This window comes from Mixophyes fleayi, chromosome 2, assembly GCF_038048845.1.
Source record: "Mixophyes fleayi isolate aMixFle1 chromosome 2, aMixFle1.hap1, whole genome shotgun sequence".
Taxonomy (NCBI): Eukaryota; Metazoa; Chordata; class Amphibia; order Anura; family Limnodynastidae; genus Mixophyes; species Mixophyes fleayi.
In genome coordinates, this window is record NC_134403.1 from 108202761 (window position 1) to 108227034 (window position 24274).

A 24274-nucleotide genomic window follows, 5' to 3' on the forward strand; every position below is an offset into this window, starting at 1 on the left:
GTGACTTTCATTGAAATGCAAAAGATAGTCAAAAATATTTTTCGTGACCTCTCTTGAGGGATTTTAGAGGGTTATTTTTTATTACTTTATGAAGCCCATACATTATATTGTAATTGAGAATGTTAACAATTTCCTCTCAATGATTGCAAAAAAAAATATGGAGGAGTACCAATTTAAAAGACACAGTAGATAACATACTCTATAGAATTCAGACGAATTTAAAGCACTAAGGGCTAGATTTACTAAACTGCGGGTTTGGAAAAGTGGAGATGTTGCCTATAGCAACCAATCAGATTCTAGCTTTCATTTATTTAGTGCATTCTACAAAATGACAGCTAGAATCTGATTGGTTGCTATAGGCAACATCTCCACTTTTTCAAACCCGCAGTTTAGTAAATATACCCCTAAGGGTCTGATGCTGAGTAAGGAGCAAAGCAGAAAGGAGTAAGTTTGTTCTCGGATAAATGACAAATATTTTTGCATGCAGGGAAAATACTGTTTGATTTGTCATGTAGCACACAAATAAATGATACACCATGTATCTGCTCCTGAGGAAGTCCCACGGTGTTGGGACGAAACGCGTTGAGCTATTGATTCTACTGTTACTCTACTGGCATCATTTCTGTACCTCATGTGAGTTCATATTACTTTTTTATTAAAGTGTTATTTTTTACTCTGACATGGCAATTTTGTTTTTGTCTGTCTGCCTATGATATCTGTCTGATCGACTATACTATGATGGACTGTTGATCTTGAGCACATATACGCTACTTATATTACAGGATTTCTGGTACGCAGATTTTTTGTTTTTATTTGGAGGTGTATATCTAATATTAAGCCATTTTGGTTATTGGGCTTCCACTATTGATAGTGGTGGAGGATTCATCACAATTGGTGTTATATAACACAACTATACTACACTATATGTGCTTTTATATCCACATTGTCATCATCCTGAGGGGAGGTATTACCTCTGAAGAGGAACTCCCACCATACCATCTGATCCTGGAATCCTTACGGTACGCAGTTTATTATATCGTCCCCATTTCTATCTGATACTACACATTGGGCGCCCTACTTGTTTTCTCTATCAACATATATATATATATATATATATATATATATATATATATATATATACACATACATCAAATGCATATTTATATTCCGTACTATATATTCTGAAAGAGGGGATTTGTTGTGAGCACTTACTACATGACACTTTCAATTGCTCACAACCTCCATATTCTGTTATCTGGCTTTGAACACCCTTCCTCTCCTTCCCTTCAAACTTCTCCCAAGCCAATCTCTGTGAAAAGACTTTACAGCCCTTTCAAAATATAAAATTTATGGAAGCATATAGCAACAATTTCAGAAAATCATATGTCACCATTATGGACACATTAAAAAAAAAGTATTATTTACATTATCATCAAATAATAATATGAATATATAAACAAGTAGGATGTATGGAACTTTATTACACAGAGAAGTACGTTTGACAAACAAATTTTCCAACATTAGATTGACATTAGTCGCACATCACTACTGTGTGATTGAAGGACCCTGCACCTTCTTCTATCTATATCTCAGTCGGTGGCATTCTGTTTGGCTCTCCTCACATAATGACACTAATCCTGTCACAGGCTTCCCCGCCTTTACATAACTCTAGTTGCCAGGTCACTGCCTTCCACAAAATAAACTCTCATCTACTTTGGTGAACATTCCAATAATTGCATCATCTACAAGATGTTCTCTATTTTTCCTACTTCAAACTGTGGACGCTTTGGTGAGTAGAAGGAAAGATTGATTGTAAAAAGATGAAAATAGACAAACACAGCAAAGAAAATAAACTGTAAACAGACTGAGTTCATATTTCTGCTGTTTTGACACATAGTTTAATATTAAAATATGGTTAAAAAGTTTTAAACATGCAGTCTTTTCCACCCAGACAGTCTTCCAGTTTTAATTGTTATTGAAGAAGGAGAACGCTTAGCAGTGAAACATGTATGCTGTCAATGAATGACTGACAATGAACTATTTGTTTATTAGGCTCTGACACTTATTCACTATTGGTCTGATGCTGAGTTAGGAGCAAAGCAACCAAAAGGTGTAAATTTGCTCCTAGTCAAACTATATTACAATACAAGTGGTGCAAATTAGTTTATTTTAATTTTTTTTTGCATGAAGAGAAATTACATTATCATATTATAGCACACAAATACTCAATAGCTTTTTTTCACACTGACATTTACAGCTGATCTATGACATGCTTTACCCCAACTATAAATCTGTCCCCACATTTTAAATTTATCTCGCCTCCAATGCAACTTGCCAAGCGTCATGGTTTTTGATTTGCTCCTAACTCAGCAACAGGCCCTATATGGTGAAACCATCTTTTACATTCTGTCCAAAACATCAACATCACAAATAGCAATCTTTTACATTTTCAAGATCAATAGCTATCTACTAAAACTAAAGCAATGGGGTCCTAAACTTTGATAGGAAGTCACAAAGCTTGTTTTATTTACGTATGTTCTTTTTCTCACACTTCCAGCTTGAACAACCCTCATAGAATGAAATTCGATCCCCTGTATCTTAGTCATTTCAGTTAAGCAGGTTATTTTTGTTTAGCTGCAGCTGCAAATCCATGGGGTCTACGATCACTGACATAAAACTGATACATTCAAAATCCAAAACACAAGTGATATGTAGTTTATGATGTACTGTGACAATGCCTCAGTGAGGATATTACAATGCTTGCCTGGGGTGTTCATTCCATTTCCAGCATGATGCTGCATTGATGTTCCAGGTTGTTATAACTCAAAATACACACAGATTTATCCCTTGCTGGTGGTGTATGGAAACAACCCAGTCGGTAACAGATAAAATATACATTTCTCTCCTCACATGATAAAATAAAACCTTAGGATTTAAGAACATATATTGCTATATATTATATATATATATAATGGGAACTGCTATATGCTTATTATAATTCCTCAGTCATTTCAACTTTTCAACCTAGTCAAGGTGCCCTTTATTTTTTTTCTACTTTTTGTAAGTATTTACTTGTAAAACTCAGTTATAATAAATGCATAGGTTGTTATGGAAGCTCTTGGAAAATTACTCCTTGTAACCTGTTTAATTGCAAACCGTAAACCTTAAAACACGTACTGAATTAATCTCTTTGTGTTTGTTTCTCAGTATTTGCACTGCAGGTATATAGTCTTTGTTGCATGCTTCGGTTAGATTGTGCAGCAGAGTGAACATATTTGTTTCAACTCATCGATCAGTGGAATGGCAATGTCTTGCTTCAAAGATATTTCAGTGAAAACAAGTTTTCCAAGTAAAATACTTATTTACGATTTAAAATAATGGTTGAGAAAGAAATGATCATTGTAAAAGATTTACAGCTATATGCCAATGACAGATAAGTTATTTTAAATGGAACTTTTTAGTTTAAAAAATCTGATCAATTAATAATTGTTACTGTTACATTATATCTATCTGTGTCACTATATGCTATGCTAACTGTACCTTGATAAACTGAAGATAATGATAAGATAATGACCATATTCATATGTGATGGCAAGTACTGATAATATATGTATACAACCTCTCTTTAAATAAATTAAATAGACATTAATGACAATGCACTCAATCTCTATATCAAGCCTACTGTTAACAGTAGAAAAGACAGATTACTGAATCCACAGAAATAGCATTTGATGAAGGATTTGATTGCAGAAATTGGTATTTAGAAACTACAACCAGGTTGCATGATATGCATTGTAATATCTTGGGGGTTATACATGCTCAATCATATCTTTACTGTATATTTTAGGTTCTGTATATTTCAATCAGTAAATGTTGCATCAACTGGTTAATTGGATATCACTAGAAAATATTGTATGCTTCAGAATGTTTTATATATCAAATTTCTTTTAATAAATTAAATGTTTTTCAGTCTAATAAAACTGTATAAAATCAATAAATCAATATTAACAGCAAAAGAGTATATAAGTCAACGGTTCCCAAAGTGTGTGCTGCGGCTCCCAGCGGTGCCATGGCGCTGTCACAGGTCTGCCGTGGCCAGTGGGAAAAAAAAGCGCACAAATAAAAAATTAACAATCCGGGGGTGCCCGGGACCCAGCATCCTCCTGTTTCCTCGCTTCTCACTGAATGTCGGGCGTGACGTCATCACGACCAACATATTCAGTGAGCAACGGTAGTAGAGAGGAGCCAGAAGAAAGAAGACAGAAGAGAAGACAGAAGAAATAGAAGAAAAGGCCAAGTATGGCAAGTAAAGAAACAGAGGGGAAATGGTGATAGAAAACAGCAATGGAGGGGCAAAAGAATGAAGTAGGGCACAGTTTGAGGATGAAGGGGAGCACACAGCTTGAGGATTTTGTATATGTTGTTGTTTTATTTTGTATGATCTTATTTCTCTTAATGTTAGCTGTAAATTATTCTTTGACAGAAATATAATTGAAAAAAATATATAAAAATATTATTTTCCTTGGATTTATGTGTATTATTTTTGCGAACAACTTACTAAGTATTTCTATCCTGACCTAAATACTTATTACGCTATTTTGACCCAACTAACAATAAAAAACGGGACTGCTCGGTAATTATTTTGGAGGGGTGCCTTCAAAAAAATTATGGAAACTCTAAGGGTGCCGTGACCTGAAAAAGGGTTAGAACCACTGATATAAGTGATAAAAGTCTTACAGTTTGACAATGGTTGGAGCACAGAATACAAACAATAAATGCATATATTATTATAATACAGAAATAAACCACAGTGTAAATAAAATAAAAAATTAAACTGAAGCATTGTTAAATTTGGATGTGATTGCCAATATTGTCAGTAAGGTTGCCTGGGCAAGTGAATTTAATGGCAAAATGTAAATGTGTTTTAAAAAATGGATAGAGTTAGCTTAAGCAAATCATGATTGGATGTTACTGGATAGGTCCAAAAATATGACCAAAGAAAATGGATGAACTCTTGAGGTCTGGTCTATAGACCATACCAACAGATGTTTAGCTATGTTAATTGGGTTTTAAAACAAAAAAAACTATACTTCTAGTGAAAAAAAAGAAAGCATTAGCTATAATTGATAGATCTGCGGCAATGCATAAATTATTTTTAGTCTATTATAATATTAACTGCACTCTTTATAATAATGTTTTACTAATCTATCTTATATTTTTTTGTTTCAGTATTTCTTTTCATTGTCAGTATAGGAATTTAAGCATTTATACCTATTCATCATGGCAGTGTGTTTTGCTTTATGCGACTTCTACTGTTTTTTTGCAAATATGTGCATTCATGTACAACAGTCTCTAGAGTTTACAGAGAATGGTGCATAAAACAAAACATATTCAGTGAGCAGCAGTTCCGTGGGCAAAAAACGCATTGTTAATAAGAGAGGTCAGAAGACAAAGGCCAGGCTGGTTCAAACTGATGGGAAGGCAACAGTAACTCAAATAGCATTACAACAGTGGTGTGCAGGAGAGCAAAAATTGAAGTGGATAGGCTCAGCAGCAGAAGATCACATGAGGTTCAACAACTCCTTGTATGAAATAACCATGGTTGGTTAGTTAGTTGGGAGGATGTTGTCTAATAATTACATTTTTTAGTGCTGCTATATTTAAATTCTAATTTATTTTATAATAAACTTGTATTGATATCAATGGTCAATATGAATAGTTTAACAGCATAATTTCACAAAAGTTTGGAACTTTAATAATATTATTATTATTCTATTAGTTGCACATGTAAAAGCTTGTATTTTAGGCAGAAAAATATGATTTTAACAAATGTATCGCATAGATCACATTGTCTTTAGACACAAAAGTAGGGAAGTCAAGCTCAGAATAGATATGTATTGGTTTAGATAAGAATGTTGATGACAATATGTTGTTTATTTTCTTAGCTGCAACATCCTTCTAAATGGCAGGATTAACACATTTCCAGCTGAAAGCACATTTACTCTGCAATCACTAGCTACGATTTAAAAAGTCAATGGAGATCAGATTGTTTGCTTTGTATGTTTACAAATATCATTTCATAAATCAGAACTTAAAGATAGATTTCCTCCTGGAAAAATACAAACCTCATAGTATTAGATGATAGCAATGACAAAATAATTTAAAATGTATAGCATCAATATATACATTAAAATAAGGTTTAGTTTGTTGCAAATGTAAATTTATCTATCACAGTGTTACACATAGAATAAAATAGAGCTTCACATATATGATTTAGAAAAGAAGGAAAGATAACTAAACATAACAAACACTACAATCGACCATAGCCATGTGAGCACAAATCTCTCATGAATCATTCAATGGGCAAGGTAAATGTGCTCATGGAATAGCTAATCCTACTTTAAAATAGGTTACATGTTTCTATAAAGTCACATTTGCCTGTGAATCCATATAAAAACTACAGACTGCAGGGCACAATATTTTTATATTAAAAGTGAAATATTTACACAACCTAAAGTAACAAAAGCTACAATAATAAAGAAATACATAACAATATACTGAAAGTAGCCTTTTTATAAAAACAATAAAAATATAGACAAGGAAATATGGATACAAAGAAAAAAATATCACAAAGCTGATGGGAGCCTTGTGGAATGCAATTTCTCAAACACTAAAGCTTGATTCTTGCAGGTAGGAAAAAATGAATATATATATAGTACATATATACTTTATACAATCAATTACAGTTAATTTTAATATTTAGAATAATAATAAAATTTTATCTACAGCATAATTGCATTGTAATACATAAGCGATGCCACTATATGTATAAACTTCTGTAAATAATATCCATATAAAAGGAGAATTTTGATGTCATTGCAAACAATTGATGAGTTCTAAAGTCATCACATCAGTGCTCATTAGGATGATGTTATTATAAGAAATAATGCACAACCTAGTATAAATTATTATGGATATTTTAAGTCAATGAGGAGTTTTGTGACCTATATAAAAACACTCAGCCTACAACTTTATGATTTATAGTCTCAGCTCCAGACTGGGACTTAAAAGCAGCTCAGGCACACAAACCAAACCAGCCCGTATTTGTGACTGTATGTGGAATCCCCCATGACAGGGTCAGGCTGGTAAGGGGGAAAGGGGTAAATTGCTCAAAGCGCCGGCACTGAAAGTTTAGTTAATTAGGGCTATTTAAGTGATGCAAATAATCAACTCTGTACTGTACACTAAAGGGAATTGTTACAGCTGATGGTTAACCTGCAGGAAGATATAAATACCAATCCTTTATTACTAGTTTCCTTGCTGTCATAGTCTGCCATCACCAAGATTCAACAATTAATTTTAAACTATTAGACTTTCAATGAAACGTTCTCCTATCTGCCTATGTATCTACCTAGCTACCTATCTATCTATCTATCTATCTATCTATCTATCTATCTACCTACCTATTTATTGCAATGGAAATTTCTTCACATGTTAATATCTAAGATATATGAGGATGAATAGTATAAACACTGGCATTAAATTGTGCACACTGCTGGCACACACCCTAACGGCAGTTAGTTAAGACTGTACTATAACTGTTTTAAAGGGCAATGGGCAGTCAACAGAGTGACCTCCATAGCCTCATTATTGCATAGGTGAGGCTGCTAGCAGTGATAGCAGCCCACTATCAAAATACTCAATGCAATGATAGGGCCTGGGAGAGCTTACATTCTAAAGATAAAGTTTTAAGTGCCACATTGGCCCATAACTGCTGCGGCCCATCTAACATTTCTAGAATTACCAGATGTGGGTAGATTATCAAAGGTAATGGACAATCAGTGACAAAAAATTAGCAAAATTAAAATAGTAAAGTATAATTTAAGCCACTAGTATTCAGTTTAATGTGTTATTTCAGTAGCAAAATATGCACATAAAGTAAACGCACCAAACCATTATAAAATGCTGTCAAAAGGGTTTGACTACTTTTGATCAGGAGAGTTTCTTTAAAGAGAGAAACACGTTCCGAACCTATAGAGATACTGTTCTCTATAGCACTAAATGCTCACCTCTCTTCTAAGCAGTTTTAGCCACAAGTTGTGAAAACCTGCAGGTGCAATTTAACATCTCTTTTGTAGAATACATTATTTACTTATTTATTTGCCTAGTCTACCTAATCATGAAAATAAAATGTTTCAAAAAGCCATCTACTTCTATAATAAGTATGAACAATATAAATAACTTGATATTGTTGCAATTAATGTAGTGAAAATCATTACATTTTCTTGATTCAGTGCAACCACTATAACTCACATTTGCATTAATTTAAATATAGTTTTTAAAGACCACATAAGTATATAACACCAATTCTTATTATGACATATGCAATATTAATAGTATTTACAATCTAGCTATTGCCATCATCATAGACAGACTAGTTCTTATGTTTTGGTAAACATGAAAATTGCCTTTCCTTTATGTTATTTATTCTGACATCTTGGTCAGTGAAATAATGAACAATGGTAACTTGTTGAGAAATATCATCAATCAATCTAATTCTTAAACCCAGCCATTCCTTCGTAGATGAATTGAGATAACATTGACTAATTTTCTTTACAGTTTTAGACTTATGTCAGTAGATGGATTTGTGATTTGATACAATTCTACATATCTTCTCAAACATTAGTTCCAGAAGGCAACGATCCACCACTGAAGAGCACCAAGGTTGTCAACGCATTTAGCTTAACCTCTAACATTGTGGATAAAAGCATTATACTGCTTGCTAGTTTGATTGACAGTGATCAATGTGTTGTAAGTGAAGCAGCCCAGGTTAAATTGTTTGGTTGCTTGTTATGGTTTCAAAGATAACTTAGCCATAAACTTAAATAGGTAGATCCACCAAGAAAATATTTTGGTTAAATATCAAAAATTAAACTTCAATTGCATATGTGAAATTTTCAGAATAATAATAACTGATACAAGCTTTTTGGCTATATCTTATTGCTGTTATATGTAACTGACATTCAGGTGGGGGAATCACATAATTTGATTTACTTTAAATATTATTTTTCAAATGTAAACTGTTATTATCATCATTATTATTATTATTATTATTATTATTATTATTATTATTATTATTATTATTCAAGTATAAAGAAAAATAATCCTTAACTCAATCTTTTATGTAATGTTAAAATTCACCACATACGAGTTCAGATTTCTGAATTTAAAGCAGCAATGGCAGAACCCGGTGCCTAACATTAAAATGACCAGTTGCTGCTTTAAATTCAGAAATCTGAATATCTCTCTGAAGTACCGGCATGCTATATGTTCACAATTTGTACCAGTCTGCACGTGAGTGTGTTCGAAAATCTCATCTGTCTGTTTTAATGTAAGTTTAGATTTAATCCATGTTGCTGTTATAGTAATTGCAATTTCTTTGTCTATGTACTCGTCGGTTATATAGTAGTCGAAATAAAGAGTACCACATATGTGAAGCTGATTCCTTATCTTATTGTAGGCTGGAGACAAACTGATGTATGATCATTTTGATAGACCCCCTCAAATCTTTGCAGACAACTTTTTGTAACCTTGTATTATAGTGATATGTTAATGTATGAGGGATTGCTCTTTAGAAAAATCTTTATACTTTCAATCAATGCTTGTCAATGCCAGCACTCAATAAATGATACTTGTCTATCCGGAATGGAAATAGGGCTTCTGACTCCATGCTCCAGTATGAGGCATGCACACATTTTTAGGGTGAAAAGAGGTGAAACTAAGGACTCTGTTTGTAGATGTAGGTTTGCCCATCAATAATAACATACATTTCATTATTGTTAACTTTAAAAAGATAGAAGGATTACATCAAACTTTTCACCATACTACTATTAGAAAAAAATTAAATTCCTTATATGCAATACTTCCTACTAGTCACCTTATGATGTTTATATTTCATAGCATGTGGTAAGTACGGTAATTCAGCAGTAATGCTTATGCTTGTAATAACATAATGTATAGCATAATTGAAAGTTTAAAATTGTATCTAACAGGTGTGATACACGTTATGCAGCATGGCATTAGCATTCTGTTAGTCCACATTGCTTACAATAAAATAAAAAGGATAGGCTAAGTCCTTTTTTGTGATCACTATAAAATGTCATGTAATATTAAAGCAATGTTATTTATGACTTATTGTTACAGCCATGCACATTAAAGAGTTTGTATGTGGACACCACTACTCATAAAAAATAAAATCTTTATTCCAAGGTTTTCCTACTTAACATTGGAATTATAGACAGGACACATTAGTGTTGTAGTATAGCAGGAAGAGGAAAAGAGACCTTTCAAATTGTTTGCCTCTAGGGAGGTGTTAACTAAAGCAGTTTCAAAACCAGCAATGTAGTAAAGCAGTAAATTAGTATAATAAAGCAATTAATACCATGCAGCATAAAATAGCTTCGCCATTCATGACCCAATGACATGCTATTCAATGTTTCTTTATTTTAACACAGAGGAATGTTACTGCACTGATTACACAAAGCAAAGTTTTGGATCCTTGAGTTAATGTGAGAAGTGACATTTCCAAACAGCAGTTAGCGTTAATTTATTTGTAAATAATTCAGTAGGCAATTAGAACAAACAAAACATGAATGTAATATACTGTATCAGTTGTTCCAACTATTTATACTTTATTCACACAGTACTAAGTAGAGAATTAAAAAACTACACTGATATCATCTCCACATTTTGTGGTAGAAGTTATTTTAAATTTTAATGGAACAATTGGGTAAATTATTTATAATGAAGCTGAGTTCTCTTGGCTATTATAAAAGGATCCTATTGGTAGAATAACTGACACTTCTGGAGGGGGTAGCTTACTTTAGTAGCAAGGTCTCACATGTCTTGAAAAACCCCTGTTCAGTAGAGATGCTCAGAACTTTTTAACTAGTTTGATATTCAATCAAATTTCATCAGTTTGATGGTTAAAATTGAAAAGGCCCAGACTCGTATTTAAAAATTTGCAGCTTATTATTGTTATATTTTCTTTATAAGCCACCACAAAAGGTCTACAGTGCCGTACCTGGCATTTACAGTAGTATATAATAAATAAACAGCAATAATCCATAACACATTACATAATATATGAAAAACAATACAATACAAAACATGACATCTATCAAGTAAACAAATAATACACAGATAACTTATAAATGCTGATTAAGCCATTTACAAATAGTGAGTGAGAGTGATGAGAATGTCTTACTTAAAGTAAACTTGGGCACAAATACCAGGAAAGCAGGCCTTGGGGTACAAAGGGTAATGAACAAGTGGAAGGAGAACAAGTTAAGAGGGCCCTGTTTATTATAGCTTACACCCTAGAAGGAAGGGAAAGACACAAATAGGGTGTCACAAGGTGGTGGTTGTAGCTGATGCCAAGTAGTTAGGAAGATGGCTGATTGGCTTAAATAAAGAAATTAGTTTTAAGGCATGATTGAAGCCTTGGAGAATAGAGGCTAACCTTATAGGTTGTTATACTCTTCGCACTTCCCATGAGGCATTTCAGTGCAGCTTGGACTTAGGGTGAGGCCATCCATATCTCAAAATGATAGGGAGTAGTCTAAGCGCACCAAGGGTGATTCGTGTTTTGCAAGTGTGCAGAACCAGGGCAGTGTGTGTGTCACATTTGTGTCAACCAGGTAAAACAAATGGTGGTAGTTTAAAACAAAATCTATTTTGAAGTTAATATAAAAGGCACATTGCATAATACACATTATTTTTTTTTAAAAAGCACAAAATAAATTACACCACAAACTTTTAGATGGCATGTTCATGAACAGTAACTGTTGTCCATAGGATTTTAGTTGGTAGTAGATGGTGTAAATAACCAGTGTTACATAACAAAGGATTTTGATTGGATGACTGGAATCCAAATGTCTATTTTAAAGATGACTATCTCTTATAAGGATGAATGCTGAATGGTGGTCTCAATGTGTCTGTAATAATATCAGACTCATGGTAGTAGTTCCATTAAATAGAGGATATGTTTCTGCTGTGGTTTCCTAGAATGATGAAATGAGGCTAGACACCGCGATAGCCCTGGAGTGGTTGGACACACGATTATTTCAGTCTTGGACACATTGCAGTTAAGAAAGCACTGGGACATCCAAGATGAGATGGTCGAGAGACAGCAGGAGACACGAGAAATAATGGAACCGGAGTTTACATTTACAGTTTGCTGCTTACATGTGCTATTTGCATTCAGAATTTGAATTTGAGGGTTAACTCTCGCAGTTCATGTTAAAACTAGTATTTTAAAATATTTGTATTTGTAAACACTACTTACATTATTTACAGTTAAAATATATGAATTGTATGCATATAAGCTCAAACACATAGAAGCCAGTGGTGTAATCTGTTTGAGTTCCTCACATTTGGCTGTTTCTATTCATTCAAGAAACGAGTTGTGGCCAGTTTGAGCCTCACTACTGTTCAGTAAATGGCTGTTTGTGTAATTTAGATGGTGGCCATGCATGTTTTACTTTAGTTCCTCTACTTTAGGAAACCAACATATTGTCTGGTTAAGCCTAAAACACTAATAATTAATATATAACCTAAAACATTTTTTTTTTTCCAGAAGGACCAGCTCCTGTACGAAATAATGTAATCTCTCTCTAAGAAACAGCATGTTTGAATTTTAAATGGGTTTACAGTGTTCTGAATTTCCCCATCTGGAAGGCTCATGCTAAGGTCTGTGGGTGAGGTCAATGTCCTGTACACTTGAAGAAAAGAATGTAACTGTACTTCAGTACAGTAGGAGGTGAAGGGATTCATTTCCCAACATATGATTTATTTTCAGATGTGGAAAAATATAGATTTATGGTGCAAAGTTATTATTTCCTGCTATATAGTATCTTGTATAGTTTTTAAAGACTCACACAAAGATTAGTGTGGGAATATGCTGCTCATTGAAGGAGGAGCAAATCTATGCTCCTTATAATGGACAGAGATTTCCAGTCAAGGATGGGTTAGGGTGTTTAAATAAAAGTGCAGTATGCCACTATAATGTGAAGATTCTGCACACAAAAGCAAAATCAACACTTAATTTGTAAAATAATGCATTTTAATGCTTTGGGGATGAAACAGCTTTCCCAGTTAATTAATATTTTTGATAAATAAAATAGTAACATTTTTACACCATCTCTAAAGTTCCAAAAATCAGAGATCATGCATTACTTTTATTGGCATGCTTAATATAGAAGTATTTTATAGCAGAACACAATTAATATGCACATAAAGCAAACAATATATTCCGGAAAACTTCAGGGTATATGTACACAGCAGTAAATAGGCCAAATTGTGCAAATTTAAAAAGAATTGACTCCATTTTTTTCTGATAATGCCTGAAGGATAATATCCTGTTTTAGAGCAAGATGCTAAGTTGCTACTCAGATACTTAAGGAACACAATTTGTCAGGAAACATAGGTACCACCTCTCTCATGTGTGAGGCTGCCACTATGAGGGTTAGAAAGTCATTAATTTGGACTTCGACAATGTTTAAATATTCACAATTTGGAGGCAGCAAAGAAATTTTAAAAGTGTTGTAGCTACACCAAGCAAAAAACACTTTACTAGGTGGTGGTACTCTTGGTAAAGATGACCCACTACATAAACAAGATAAAGTATATATGGGGAAAAAAACTTTTTGGTAAAATTTTTTATTTAGCTTTACAGGTTTATTCTCATTAAGTAATGTAGTCTAGGTTTGAAGTCCTAAATCAATTAATCTGAGAAATAGGAGTCTCATATCCTAATATAATATGTATTATTTCACCCTATCATGTTACACTCAACTTGAAAACCAAAGCGACCTTAAAAACCTAAATGATCAGGGAAATATGATGAGGTGAAGAACTATAAAAGATCAGTTGTCATAAACATCACACTTGTTTGACCGATAAATGAAGATGGCTAGTGTATTTCTAACTCCAACAAATTATAATGCCCTTGTCACGGGCACTAGGAGTCTTTACCCAGGGATCACCAGGTGATAGGCTTACCAGAGCAGTATAGGTGGTAATATGGTACTCTGGTAGCAGGGTGATCACGGAACAGGAAATAGCAGATGATGAGATGCTCAGGAAAGTCTATGACTAGCAGCACTGGCAATATGGAGGTAGTAATACACGAGGAACTGTATGGACAAAGGACACGTGAAGGTAGTCAGTGGTCTGCGGTAGCAAGTTGTACCACTGCTATAGTGAGGAGGAATGTCCAACAGAAACGAGGAGGTGATGAGAGTCAGCGGTCTGCGGATAGCAAGTTGTACCGCTGTCTGAGTGAAGGAATGGAATCCAAGTGGAGGTATCCGGGGAGTCAGTGGTCTGCGTTAGCAAGTTGTACCACTGCTATGTGAGAGGATACTGGAACAGGTGAAACTGTAAACCGGGGTCAGTGGTCTGCCACTAGCAAGTTGTACCACTGAATATATATGTGAGGAGGTGCACAGGGAGAGACTGCAACACAATATATACACCGGCACCTTGACTTTGATCCACAGTTATATGCACAATATAAATGTATAAATGACTGAACAACACTGCCAATATAGAAAGTCTCTTGAAGTAATCCAGCACGAGATAACACAGTCAATGATGGCCATAGACTCAGCGGATAGCAAACTCCAGAGGAGAACCAACACAGTCCAGCAAGGTATGCAATACACAGCACAGTCAATGAGAAGTATGCATACCGTGGTTCAGGAGAAGGCAGTCAGACAGGAGTGCAGAGATACCTGAACGGCAGGAGGCCGGCAGGATGCAAAGTCCCTGGATGGGTGAAGCGGTGATCTAGTAGGTGCAGCGCACAGGTAGGTAGACCAGCAGGGAACACAGGAAAGCGTGGAGAGCGGATCAGCAGTAGATGGATGAGTAGCGCTGAGGAGTAGCAGCAGCGGGTCTCTGCGGGAACACGGAGGTAGCCAATAGCAACCAGCAGGTGCAGTAACGATGGGACACGGGAGAGCAGAGTTGAACTGGAACTGTTGATCACGGAGAGTAGCGGGTAGCAATAGTGGCAGCAGACACAAGGAAACACGGGAGAGTAGACAAGGACTGAAGACTGAAGCGCACAGAGGCAGCGGATAGGAATCAGCCAAACAGTCACGATGAAACACAGACGGGTTGCAGGTTGAAGACTGTAGTGCACGGAGGCAGCGGATAGGAATCAGCTAGCAGTCACGATGATGAAACACAGACGAGTTGCAGGTTGAAGACTGTAGTGCACGGAGGCAGCGGATAGGAATCAGCTAGCAGTCACAATCATGAACAGGTGAGTGGATGTGAATGAAAGACTGTAGTGCACGGAGGCAGCGGATAGGCATCAGCTAACAGTCCCAATAATACATGGTAGAGTTGAAGTGGTTAGAAGACTGTAGTGCACGGAGGCAGCGGATAGACATCAGCTAACAGTCCCGATAATACATGGTAGAGTTGAAGTGGTTAGAAGACTGTAGTGCACGGAGGCAGCGGATAGGAATCAGCTCACAGTCACGATGATACACAGAAGGGTAACTGTGGTATGGGAACCACAGTAGTAGAAGTGGTTTGGAAACCACTGAGGTAGAAGTGGTTTGGAAACCACAGGAATCAGCTGGGCTGAATAAACGAGGAAACACAGGAACACCTTCAGAGACTCATGGGGAATGAGACTCCAAGATCAGGCAACGTGGTGTTGACCACAGGTGCTTAATATAGGGAGGTTGCCTGATCTGCCAATTAAGTTAAAGGAACATACACTGGAGGTTTAGAAAGGGCTGCGCATGCGCAGTCCCTCAGGATGGAGGACGGCCACGGTTCCTAAATGTCCGGGAAGAAGCACTCACAGTCCGGTGAGTGACAGTACCCCCCCTTTTAACGGTGGGCACAGAACGCCTGGAACCGGGCTTGTCCGGATTTTTGGAATAAAACTTCTTCAGAAGGGCAGGAGCATTAAGATCTTCAGCTTTGATCCATGAACGCTCTTCAGGACCAAAGCCCTTCCAATGAATGAGGAAACGGAGGACTCCTCGCGAAATTTTTGCATCCAATACCTCAGTAATCTCGAAATCCTCCTCCTGATGAACTTGAACTGGCTGCGGTGCTGAGGGAGGAGTCGAGAAACGGTTGATGATGAGAGGTTTGAGCAAGGACACATGGAAGGCATTGGAAATCCGAAGATTCTTAGGAAGAAGAAGTTTAACACATACTGGATTGATAACTTGAATGATCCTATATGGACCAATAAAACGAGGGGCGAATTTCATAGATGGAACCTTCAAACGAATATTTTTGGTAGATAACCAGACACGATCTCCGATTTTTAGTGGTGGAATAGCCCGCCTCTTCTTATCTGCGAAAGACTTATATTTGTTAGATGTCTTCTTTAAACAGGTTTTGACCTGAGACCAGATATTTTTGAAGGTCTGACAAGCAGTCTCCACAGCAGGAACTTGGGTGGGAGGGAGGGCAGGAAATTCCGGAAAAGACGGATGGTGACCGTAGACCACAAAGAATGGAGTTTTGGATGATGACTCATGGTACATGTTGTTATGGGCGAATTCAGCCCAAGGGAGCAATTCTACCCAGTTGTCTTGGTTGGCTGAAGAGAACATCCTAATAAAGGTCTCAAGATCTTGATTGACTCGTTCCGTTTGTCCGTTAGATTGCGGATGGTAAGAAGATGAGAGTGCTAATCGTATGCCCAAGGTTTTACAAAGGGCCCGCCAGAATCTGGAAACGAATTGTACTCCTCTATCTGACACAATCTCAGACGGACATCCATGGATGCAAAAGATTTCTTTAATGAAATGTTCAGCCAGAGTAGACGAGGAAGGTAAACCGGACAGAGGGACGAAATGGGCCATCTTCGAAAATCTGTCTACCACTACCCAAATAGTATTGTGATTCTTACTTGGTGGCAAATCAGTAACGAAATCCATACTAATATGGGTCCAAGGCTTGGACGGAATGGGTAGTGGTCGCAGCAACCCTGCTGGAGTTCTGCGGAGGATTTGAATTGAGAACATAAATCACAGGAAGCAATAAACTCTTTGACGTCTCTCCTCATTGAAGGCCACCAGTAACTTCGAGAGAGAATCTCAAAGGTCTTGTGTTCACCGGCATGTCCAGAAAAACGAGAGGCATGGAACCACGAAAGGATTTTCCTCCTCAGAGTAGGAGGCACGAGGGTCTTCCCAAATGGTAGCATTTTGGTGGATGAAGCAGCCAGAGAAATACATTTGGGGTCTAGAATAGCATGGTTGGGAACCTCTTCTACATCAGAGGACGTCACAAAAGCTCGACATAGAGCGTCAGCTTTCTTGTTCTTAGCGGCTGGATTGAAGGTTATAATTAATTCAAAACGGGAAAAGAAAAGAGACCATCTTGCTTGACGAGGGTTCAAGCATTGGGCAGATTGCAAATATGACAAGTTCTTATGATCCGTGAAGATCGTCACCGGATGGCGAGCTCCTTCCAACAAGTATCTCCATTCCTCTAATGCAGCTTTGATGGCCAGCAACTCCTTGTCCCCGATAGTATAATTTTTCTCTGCGGGCAGAAGACCCCGAGAGTAGAAGGCACAAGGATGTAATTTTTGTTGCTCCGAGCGTTGGGAGAGAATGGCTCCTAAGCCCACATTAGAGGCATCTACTTCTAGTAAGAAGGGGAGTGTCACATCAGGCTGTCGAAGAATGGGAGCAGACGAGAAGGACTCTTTGAGAATTTGAAAGGCTTGGAGAGCCTCAGATGACCATTGCTTAGTATTAGCCCCTTTCCGAGTTAGGGCCACAATAGGAGATGCAATGGATGAAAAGTCTTGAATGAAGCGTCTATAGTAATTGGCAAAACCTAAAAAACGCTGGATGGCACGAAGAGTAGTTGGCTGAGGCCAATGTAGTACAGCATTTACTTTGTCTGGATCCATCTTCAGGCCAACTCCGGAAACTATATACCCCAAGAATGGAATCTGGGGTAACTCGAATGAACATTTTTCCAATTTACAGAACAATGAGTTTTTCCGTAGTCTGGAGAGGACCTCTGCCACATGTTGGTGATGAGAAGGCAGGTCCTGTGAGAAGATCAATATGTCGTCCAGGTAGACAACGACACATACATATAATAAGTCCCGAAAGATCTCATTGATGAAACCCTGGAAAACAGCGGGGGCATTACACAGCCCGAAGGGCATTACTAAATATTCGTAATGCCCATCTCTGGTGTTAAACGCGGTCTTCCATTCGTCACCGGAACGGATTCTAATTAAATTGTAGGCACCACGAAGATCCAACTTAGTAAATATCTGAGCTCCCTTGATGCGATCAAATAGCTCAGTGATCAGTGGAATGGGATACCGATTCTTGATAGTAATGGCGTTGAGTCCACGAAAATCTATACAAGGGCGTAATGATCCATCCTTCTTTTTGACGAAGAAGAACCCAGCTCCAGCGGGAGAGGTGGAAGGTCGAATGATCCCACGCTGGAGATTCTCCTGTATGTACTCAGATGTGGCTTGAGTTTCAGGTAACGAGAGAGGATAGACCCGACCCCTGGGAGGAGTCTTGCCAGGTAGAAGGTCGATCGGACAATCCCAAGAACGATGAGGAGGAAGACGTTCAGACTGAGCTTTATCAAACACATCGGCAAATGAAGCATACTGAGGAGGGAGTCCCGGGGAGGAAGATGAGATGGAAGATTGCTGTACTTTAAGAGGAATAACTTGAGAAAGACAACGATGGTGACATTCAGACCCCCAAGACGTAACTTGAGGGGTGCGCCAGTCAATCTGGGGAGAGTGACACTGAAGCCATGGAAGGCCTAAGACAATCGGACTTGTCGTAACTGGAAGAATTAAAAACAAAATTTCTTCATGGTGTAGTACACCAATCTGAAGGGTTACTGGAGACGTACTCTGGGTGATGAGACCATTGATGAGACGTGATCCATCTATAGCCGTCACAGTAATGGGTGTTTTTAAAGTGATCACTGGTAGGGACCATTGATTCACTAGTGATTTAGAAATGAAATTTCCTGCTGCTCCGGAATCAATCAATGCCTGTGACTCAAAGGATTTGGTAGCAAAGGAAATTGTAACATCAAAAGCGCAGACTTTAGATTTCATAGACAATGGAGAGGACTCCAGGAACCCTAACTTCACCTCTCCAGAACTAGTTAGGGCCTGGCATTTCCCGATCTCTTAGGGCAAGAGCTGAGCATATGCGTGGAATCAGCACAATAAATACAGAGTCTATTCTTTACTCTTCGTTTCCTCTCCTCTGAAGATAATTTGGAACGTCCTATCTCCATGGGAATCGCAGAGGATGGAGCTGGACGAAATTGAGGGTTTGAACGAAGAGGTGCTTTGACAGCCGTTGTTTTCTCAGACTCTCTTTCACGAAATCTCATATCTACACGATGGCAAAGAGAGATCAAATCTTCTAGTGACGAAGGAAGCTCTTGGGTAGTCAGTTAATTTTATCGAAGAGCCCCTGCCAGAAGGCGGCAACTAATGCTTCAGTGTTCCACTGAAGTTCAGAGGCTAAGATCCTAAATTGAATGACATACTGTCCTACTGTATGGGAGCCTTGTCGCAAACGAAGAATGCTGGAAGCAGCGGAGGTCACACGACCTGGTTCATCGAACACACTTCGGAACGTGGAAATGAATTTGGCACTATCTTGTAGAATTGGATCGTTTCTCTCCCACAGAGGGGAGGCCCAAGCCAGGGCTTGTCCAGAAAACAATGAGATAAGATAGGCCACTCTGGAACGATGGGTAGAAAAATTTTGAGGTTGGAGTTCAAAATGGACTGAACATTGGTTAAGGAAACCTCTACAAGTTTTGGGGTCCCCGTCATATTTTGACGGAGTAGGCAGGTGAAGCGTAGGAACTGTAGACACCTGGGATGGCACTGGGGAAACGGAGGAAAGCACAGGAGCTTCAATATTAGCTGTAACAGTCTGTCCAGATGTTCCTTGGGAGGTTAATGATTGGTAACATTGAAGTAACAGCTGTTGGCGAGCATCCTGTTGCTCCACACGGCTGACCAGATGCTGCAGCATCTCTTTAGCGGTAGGTTCCGTATCTGGGTCTGTCATGGCCTGATCTTACTGTCACGGGCACTAGGAGTCTTTACCCAGGGATCACCAGGTGATAGGCTTACCAGAGCAGTATAGGTGGTAATATGGTACTCTGGTAGCAGGGTGATCACGGAACAGGAAATAGCAGATGATGAGATGCTCAGGAAAGTCTATGACTAGCAGCACTGGCAATATGGAGGTAGTAATACACGAGGAACTGTATGGACAAAGGACACGTGAAGGTAGTCAGTGGTCTGCGGTAGCAAGTTGTACCACTGCTATAGTGAGGAGGAATGTCCAACAGAAACGAGGAGGTGATGAGAGTCAGCGGTCTGCGGATAGCAAGTTGTACCGCTGTCTGAGTGAAGGAATGGAATCCAAGTGGAGGTATCCGGGGAGTCAGTGGTCTGCGTTAGCAAGTTGTACCACTGCTATGTGAGAGGATACTGGAACAGGTGAAACTGTAAACCGGGGTCAGTGGTCTGCCACTAGCAAGTTGTACCACTGAATATATATGTGAGGAGGTGCACAGGGAGAGACTGCAACACAATATATACACGGGCACCTTGACTTTGATCCACAGTTATATGCACAATATAAATGTATAAATGACTGAACAACACTGCCAATATAGAAAGTCTCTTGAAGTAATCCAGCACGAGATAACACAGTCAATGATGGCCATAGACTCAGCGGATAGCAAACTCCAGAGGAGAACCAACACAGTCCAGCAAGGTATGCAATACACAGCACAGTCAATGAGAAGTATGCATACCGTGGTTCAGGAGAAGGCAGTCAGACAGGAGTGCAGAGATACCTGAACGGCAGGAGGCCGGCAGGATGCAAAGTCCCTGGATGGGTGAAGCGGTGATCTAGTAGGTGCAGCGCACAGGTAGGTAGACCAGCAGGGAACACAGGAAAGCGTGGAGAGCGGATCAGCAGTAGATGGATGAGTAGCGCTGAGGAGTAGCAGCAGCGGGTCTCTGCGGGAACACGGAGGTAGCCAATAGCAACCAGCAGGTGCAGTAACGATGGGACACGGGAGAGCAGAGTTGAACTGGAACTGTTGATCACGGAGAGTAGCGGGTAGCAATAGTGGCAGCAGACACAAGGAAACACGGGAGAGTAGACAAGGACTGAAGACTGAAGCGCACAGAGGCAGCGGATAGGAATCAGCCAAACAGTCACGATGAAACACAGACGGGTTGCAGGTTGAAGACTGTAGTGCACGGAGGCAGCGGATAGGAATCAGCTAGCAGTCACGATGATGAAACACAGACGAGTTGCAGGTTGAAGACTGTAGTGCACGGAGGCAGCGGATAGGAATCAGCTAGCAGTCACAATCATGAACAGGTGAGTGGATGTGAATGAAAGACTGTAGTGCACGGAGGCAGCGGATAGGCATCAGCTAACAGTCCCAATAATACATGGTAGAGTTGAAGTGGTTAGAAGACTGTAGTGCACGGAGGCAGCGGATAGACATCAGCTAACAGTCCCGATAATACATGGTAGAGTTGAAGTGGTTAGAAGACTGTAGTGCACGGAGGCAGCGGATAGGAATCAGCTCACAGTCACGATGATACACAGAAGGGTAACTGTGGTATGGGAACCACAGTAGTAGAAGTGGTTTGGAAACCACTGAGGTAGAAGTGGTTTGGAAACCACAGGAATCAGCTGGGCTGAATAAACGAGGAAACACAGGAACACCTTCAGAGACTCATGGGGAATGAGACTCCAAGATCAGGCAACGTGGTGTTGACCACAGGTGCTTAATATAGGGAGGTTGCCTGATCTGCCAATTAAGTTAAAGGAACATACACTGGAGGTTTAGAAAGGGCTGCGCATGCGCAGTCCCTCAGGATGGAGGACGGCCACGGTTCCTAAATGTCCGGGAAGAAGCACTCACAGTCCGGTGAGTGACAGCCCTATGATATACATGCAGAAGGATTGTTATGTAAATATCACAAACTGGTACATCCAATATGTAGAGGCTGCACCTGATAACCATCATCATTTATTTATATAGTGCCACCAATTCTGTAGCGCTGTACTGATAATATTTGTCATTCACCTCAGTCCCTGCCCCATTGGAGCTTACAGTCTAAATTCCCTAACACACATAGACAGACACACACAGGCTAGGGTTAATCTTGCTACCAGCCATTTAACCTACTAGTATGTTTTTGATGGTGGGAGGAAACTGGAGCACCTGAAGGAAACCCACACTAATGTGGAAAGAACAAACAAACTTCACACAGATGTCAGAAATTAAACTCATGACTCCAGTGCTGTGAGGCAGAAGTGCTAACCACTGAGCCATAGTGCTGGCCATACTAACATCAAATGTAACGATACTGGGCTTAATGTATTGCCGTGTGCCGCACAGCTGGCCTAACCGATACCTATCCAAGATTCAAATTAACCAGGCAAATATTCAAAATAAAATAAATATTTATTTATTTAACAAAATGGTAGCATCAAACAGCAGTAATAGCATTTGATAATAACCATCAACAAATAACACTACAGTCTGGCACATCAACGTAGTGGTTATAATGAATAAACCTCATCAGTAACCAAGCCACTTTAATGGGGTGTTGTCCATCTAATCTTTTCCTGGCATGCAGATGTTATTTCCTTTTTACGCTACCAGAAAGGCATCTGTCCCGTGTCACTGGCACTCTTCTTTTGGAAGACCCAAGACCTGGAGAAAGTTCAGGACAAAGGCAATACTCCAGGGACCGATTGTCCCTTCCTTGTCAACTGACAGATACCTAAATCTCAATGCCGGTCTGACGTCAGCTGAAATCAATGAGTAGAGAAAGCCATACTAATCCCACTCACTCAAAACTAAAACTATTGACCTATGACACAGTTTGAGGTACATGATATGATCAACAAACTGTGGGACCGGAATTCAGTCTTTCAATTTATCTAAATAACTTGTGCTCCATATGTTTGACATACTTAAATGAACCTACAAAGCAGTAAATGTTATCCAGATGTTGAAAACAATGCTATGCATCTTTAATAAGGAAACTGCATGATGGTAATTTTATGATTTGAATTTTGGGGGATTAGAATTCCTGTGAAGGAGTTTAAGGGATAACCACAGTTAATTAGGCTGCTATGCGGAAGAACTCACTCTTGCTTGTGCTACCAAGGCTTATCTCTCCTCTCTAATTACAATAAGTGTGCACAACTTAATGTTATACATAACCAAGCTGTGACTTAGAAATTAGCATCCTGCACTTTAAATTTAAACTGTTCCCGGGAATCTTAGAGCAAGAATAATTGGAGCGCTCACAGATGAGTTCTCCTGAAAAGTGTGGATACCGATATGGCACATCTAGAGTTCTGCAGGTTTTGGGAGAGTTTAAAATATTTTTTAGCTGGAATTACTCTTCAACTTAATCAAAGTACTAAAGGTTGTTTGGAAATGTAAACCGTGATAAACTTGGACAATTAGAGAAAATGAACTATTTATACACTTTTTAGGTATCTACTGCTTTTTTTCCACTGAAGGAAAACAAGTTAACATTTGAAACAAGATATCTGTATAAAGTAACTACTGACATTTCCACTGAGACATTTTAAGAAGTAAATTTCATCCCTATAGCTAAAAAGATTATTTATCTGACCATGATGTCTGATTTCCATGAGAATGAGACATAAAGTAAATTTATGAATTCATATTATAGTAGTTCTAAATCAGAAAAGGTGATTGTTCCAGTGTAAGACAATTTTTGGAGTGCTGAGCGTATTTCCTTTCAGAGAATGTTGCAACATTACCCTGCATATTTAACAAACATTATAGCCTGAAATGTTAGATATTTTTTATTACCTTCAGAGAATGTCGAGAAGCAGTTTTGAAAAATAGATAACAAAAAAGGTAAAAACAGAGTTAGTTTTAACAGCGGGGTTAGGGACAATTTTACAATTATGTGTGTTTATTCCAGTGCTATTTATATTATCTTTATGTAGATTAATTGGTAACTATATATTTTTAACCACTTCAAACCTGAAGGTTTTTACCCTTTCATAACATCATTTTCAAAGTATCTGATTAATTTCCTATTTTAACTGCACTTATATTGTTTTTACAGCACAGAAATAACTTTATGTTGCTAGGATATCGTAACTTAATTTATTTTGAT

The 24274-nt window shown here is 38.3% G+C and overlaps 2 protein-coding genes across 4 annotated transcripts in view; one reads left to right on the top strand and one right to left on the bottom strand.

Annotated features, from left to right (window-relative positions):
* Nucleotides 1-9589, top strand: part of LOC142140576 (uncharacterized) — a 71777-nt gene extending 62188 nt beyond the window's left edge. Inside the window, exons 4-5 of the mRNA XM_075198284.1 lie at nt 8687-8811; nt 9521-9589. Coding sequence (XP_075054385.1) covers nt 8687-8811; nt 9521-9589 — 194 coding nt within the window. The remainder of the gene's footprint in view (nt 1-8686; nt 8812-9520) is intronic.
* Nucleotides 1-24274, bottom strand: part of PCDH9 (protocadherin 9) — a 1670245-nt gene that overhangs the window by 178743 nt on the left and 1467228 nt on the right. The gene's annotated exons all lie outside the window — the stretch shown is intronic.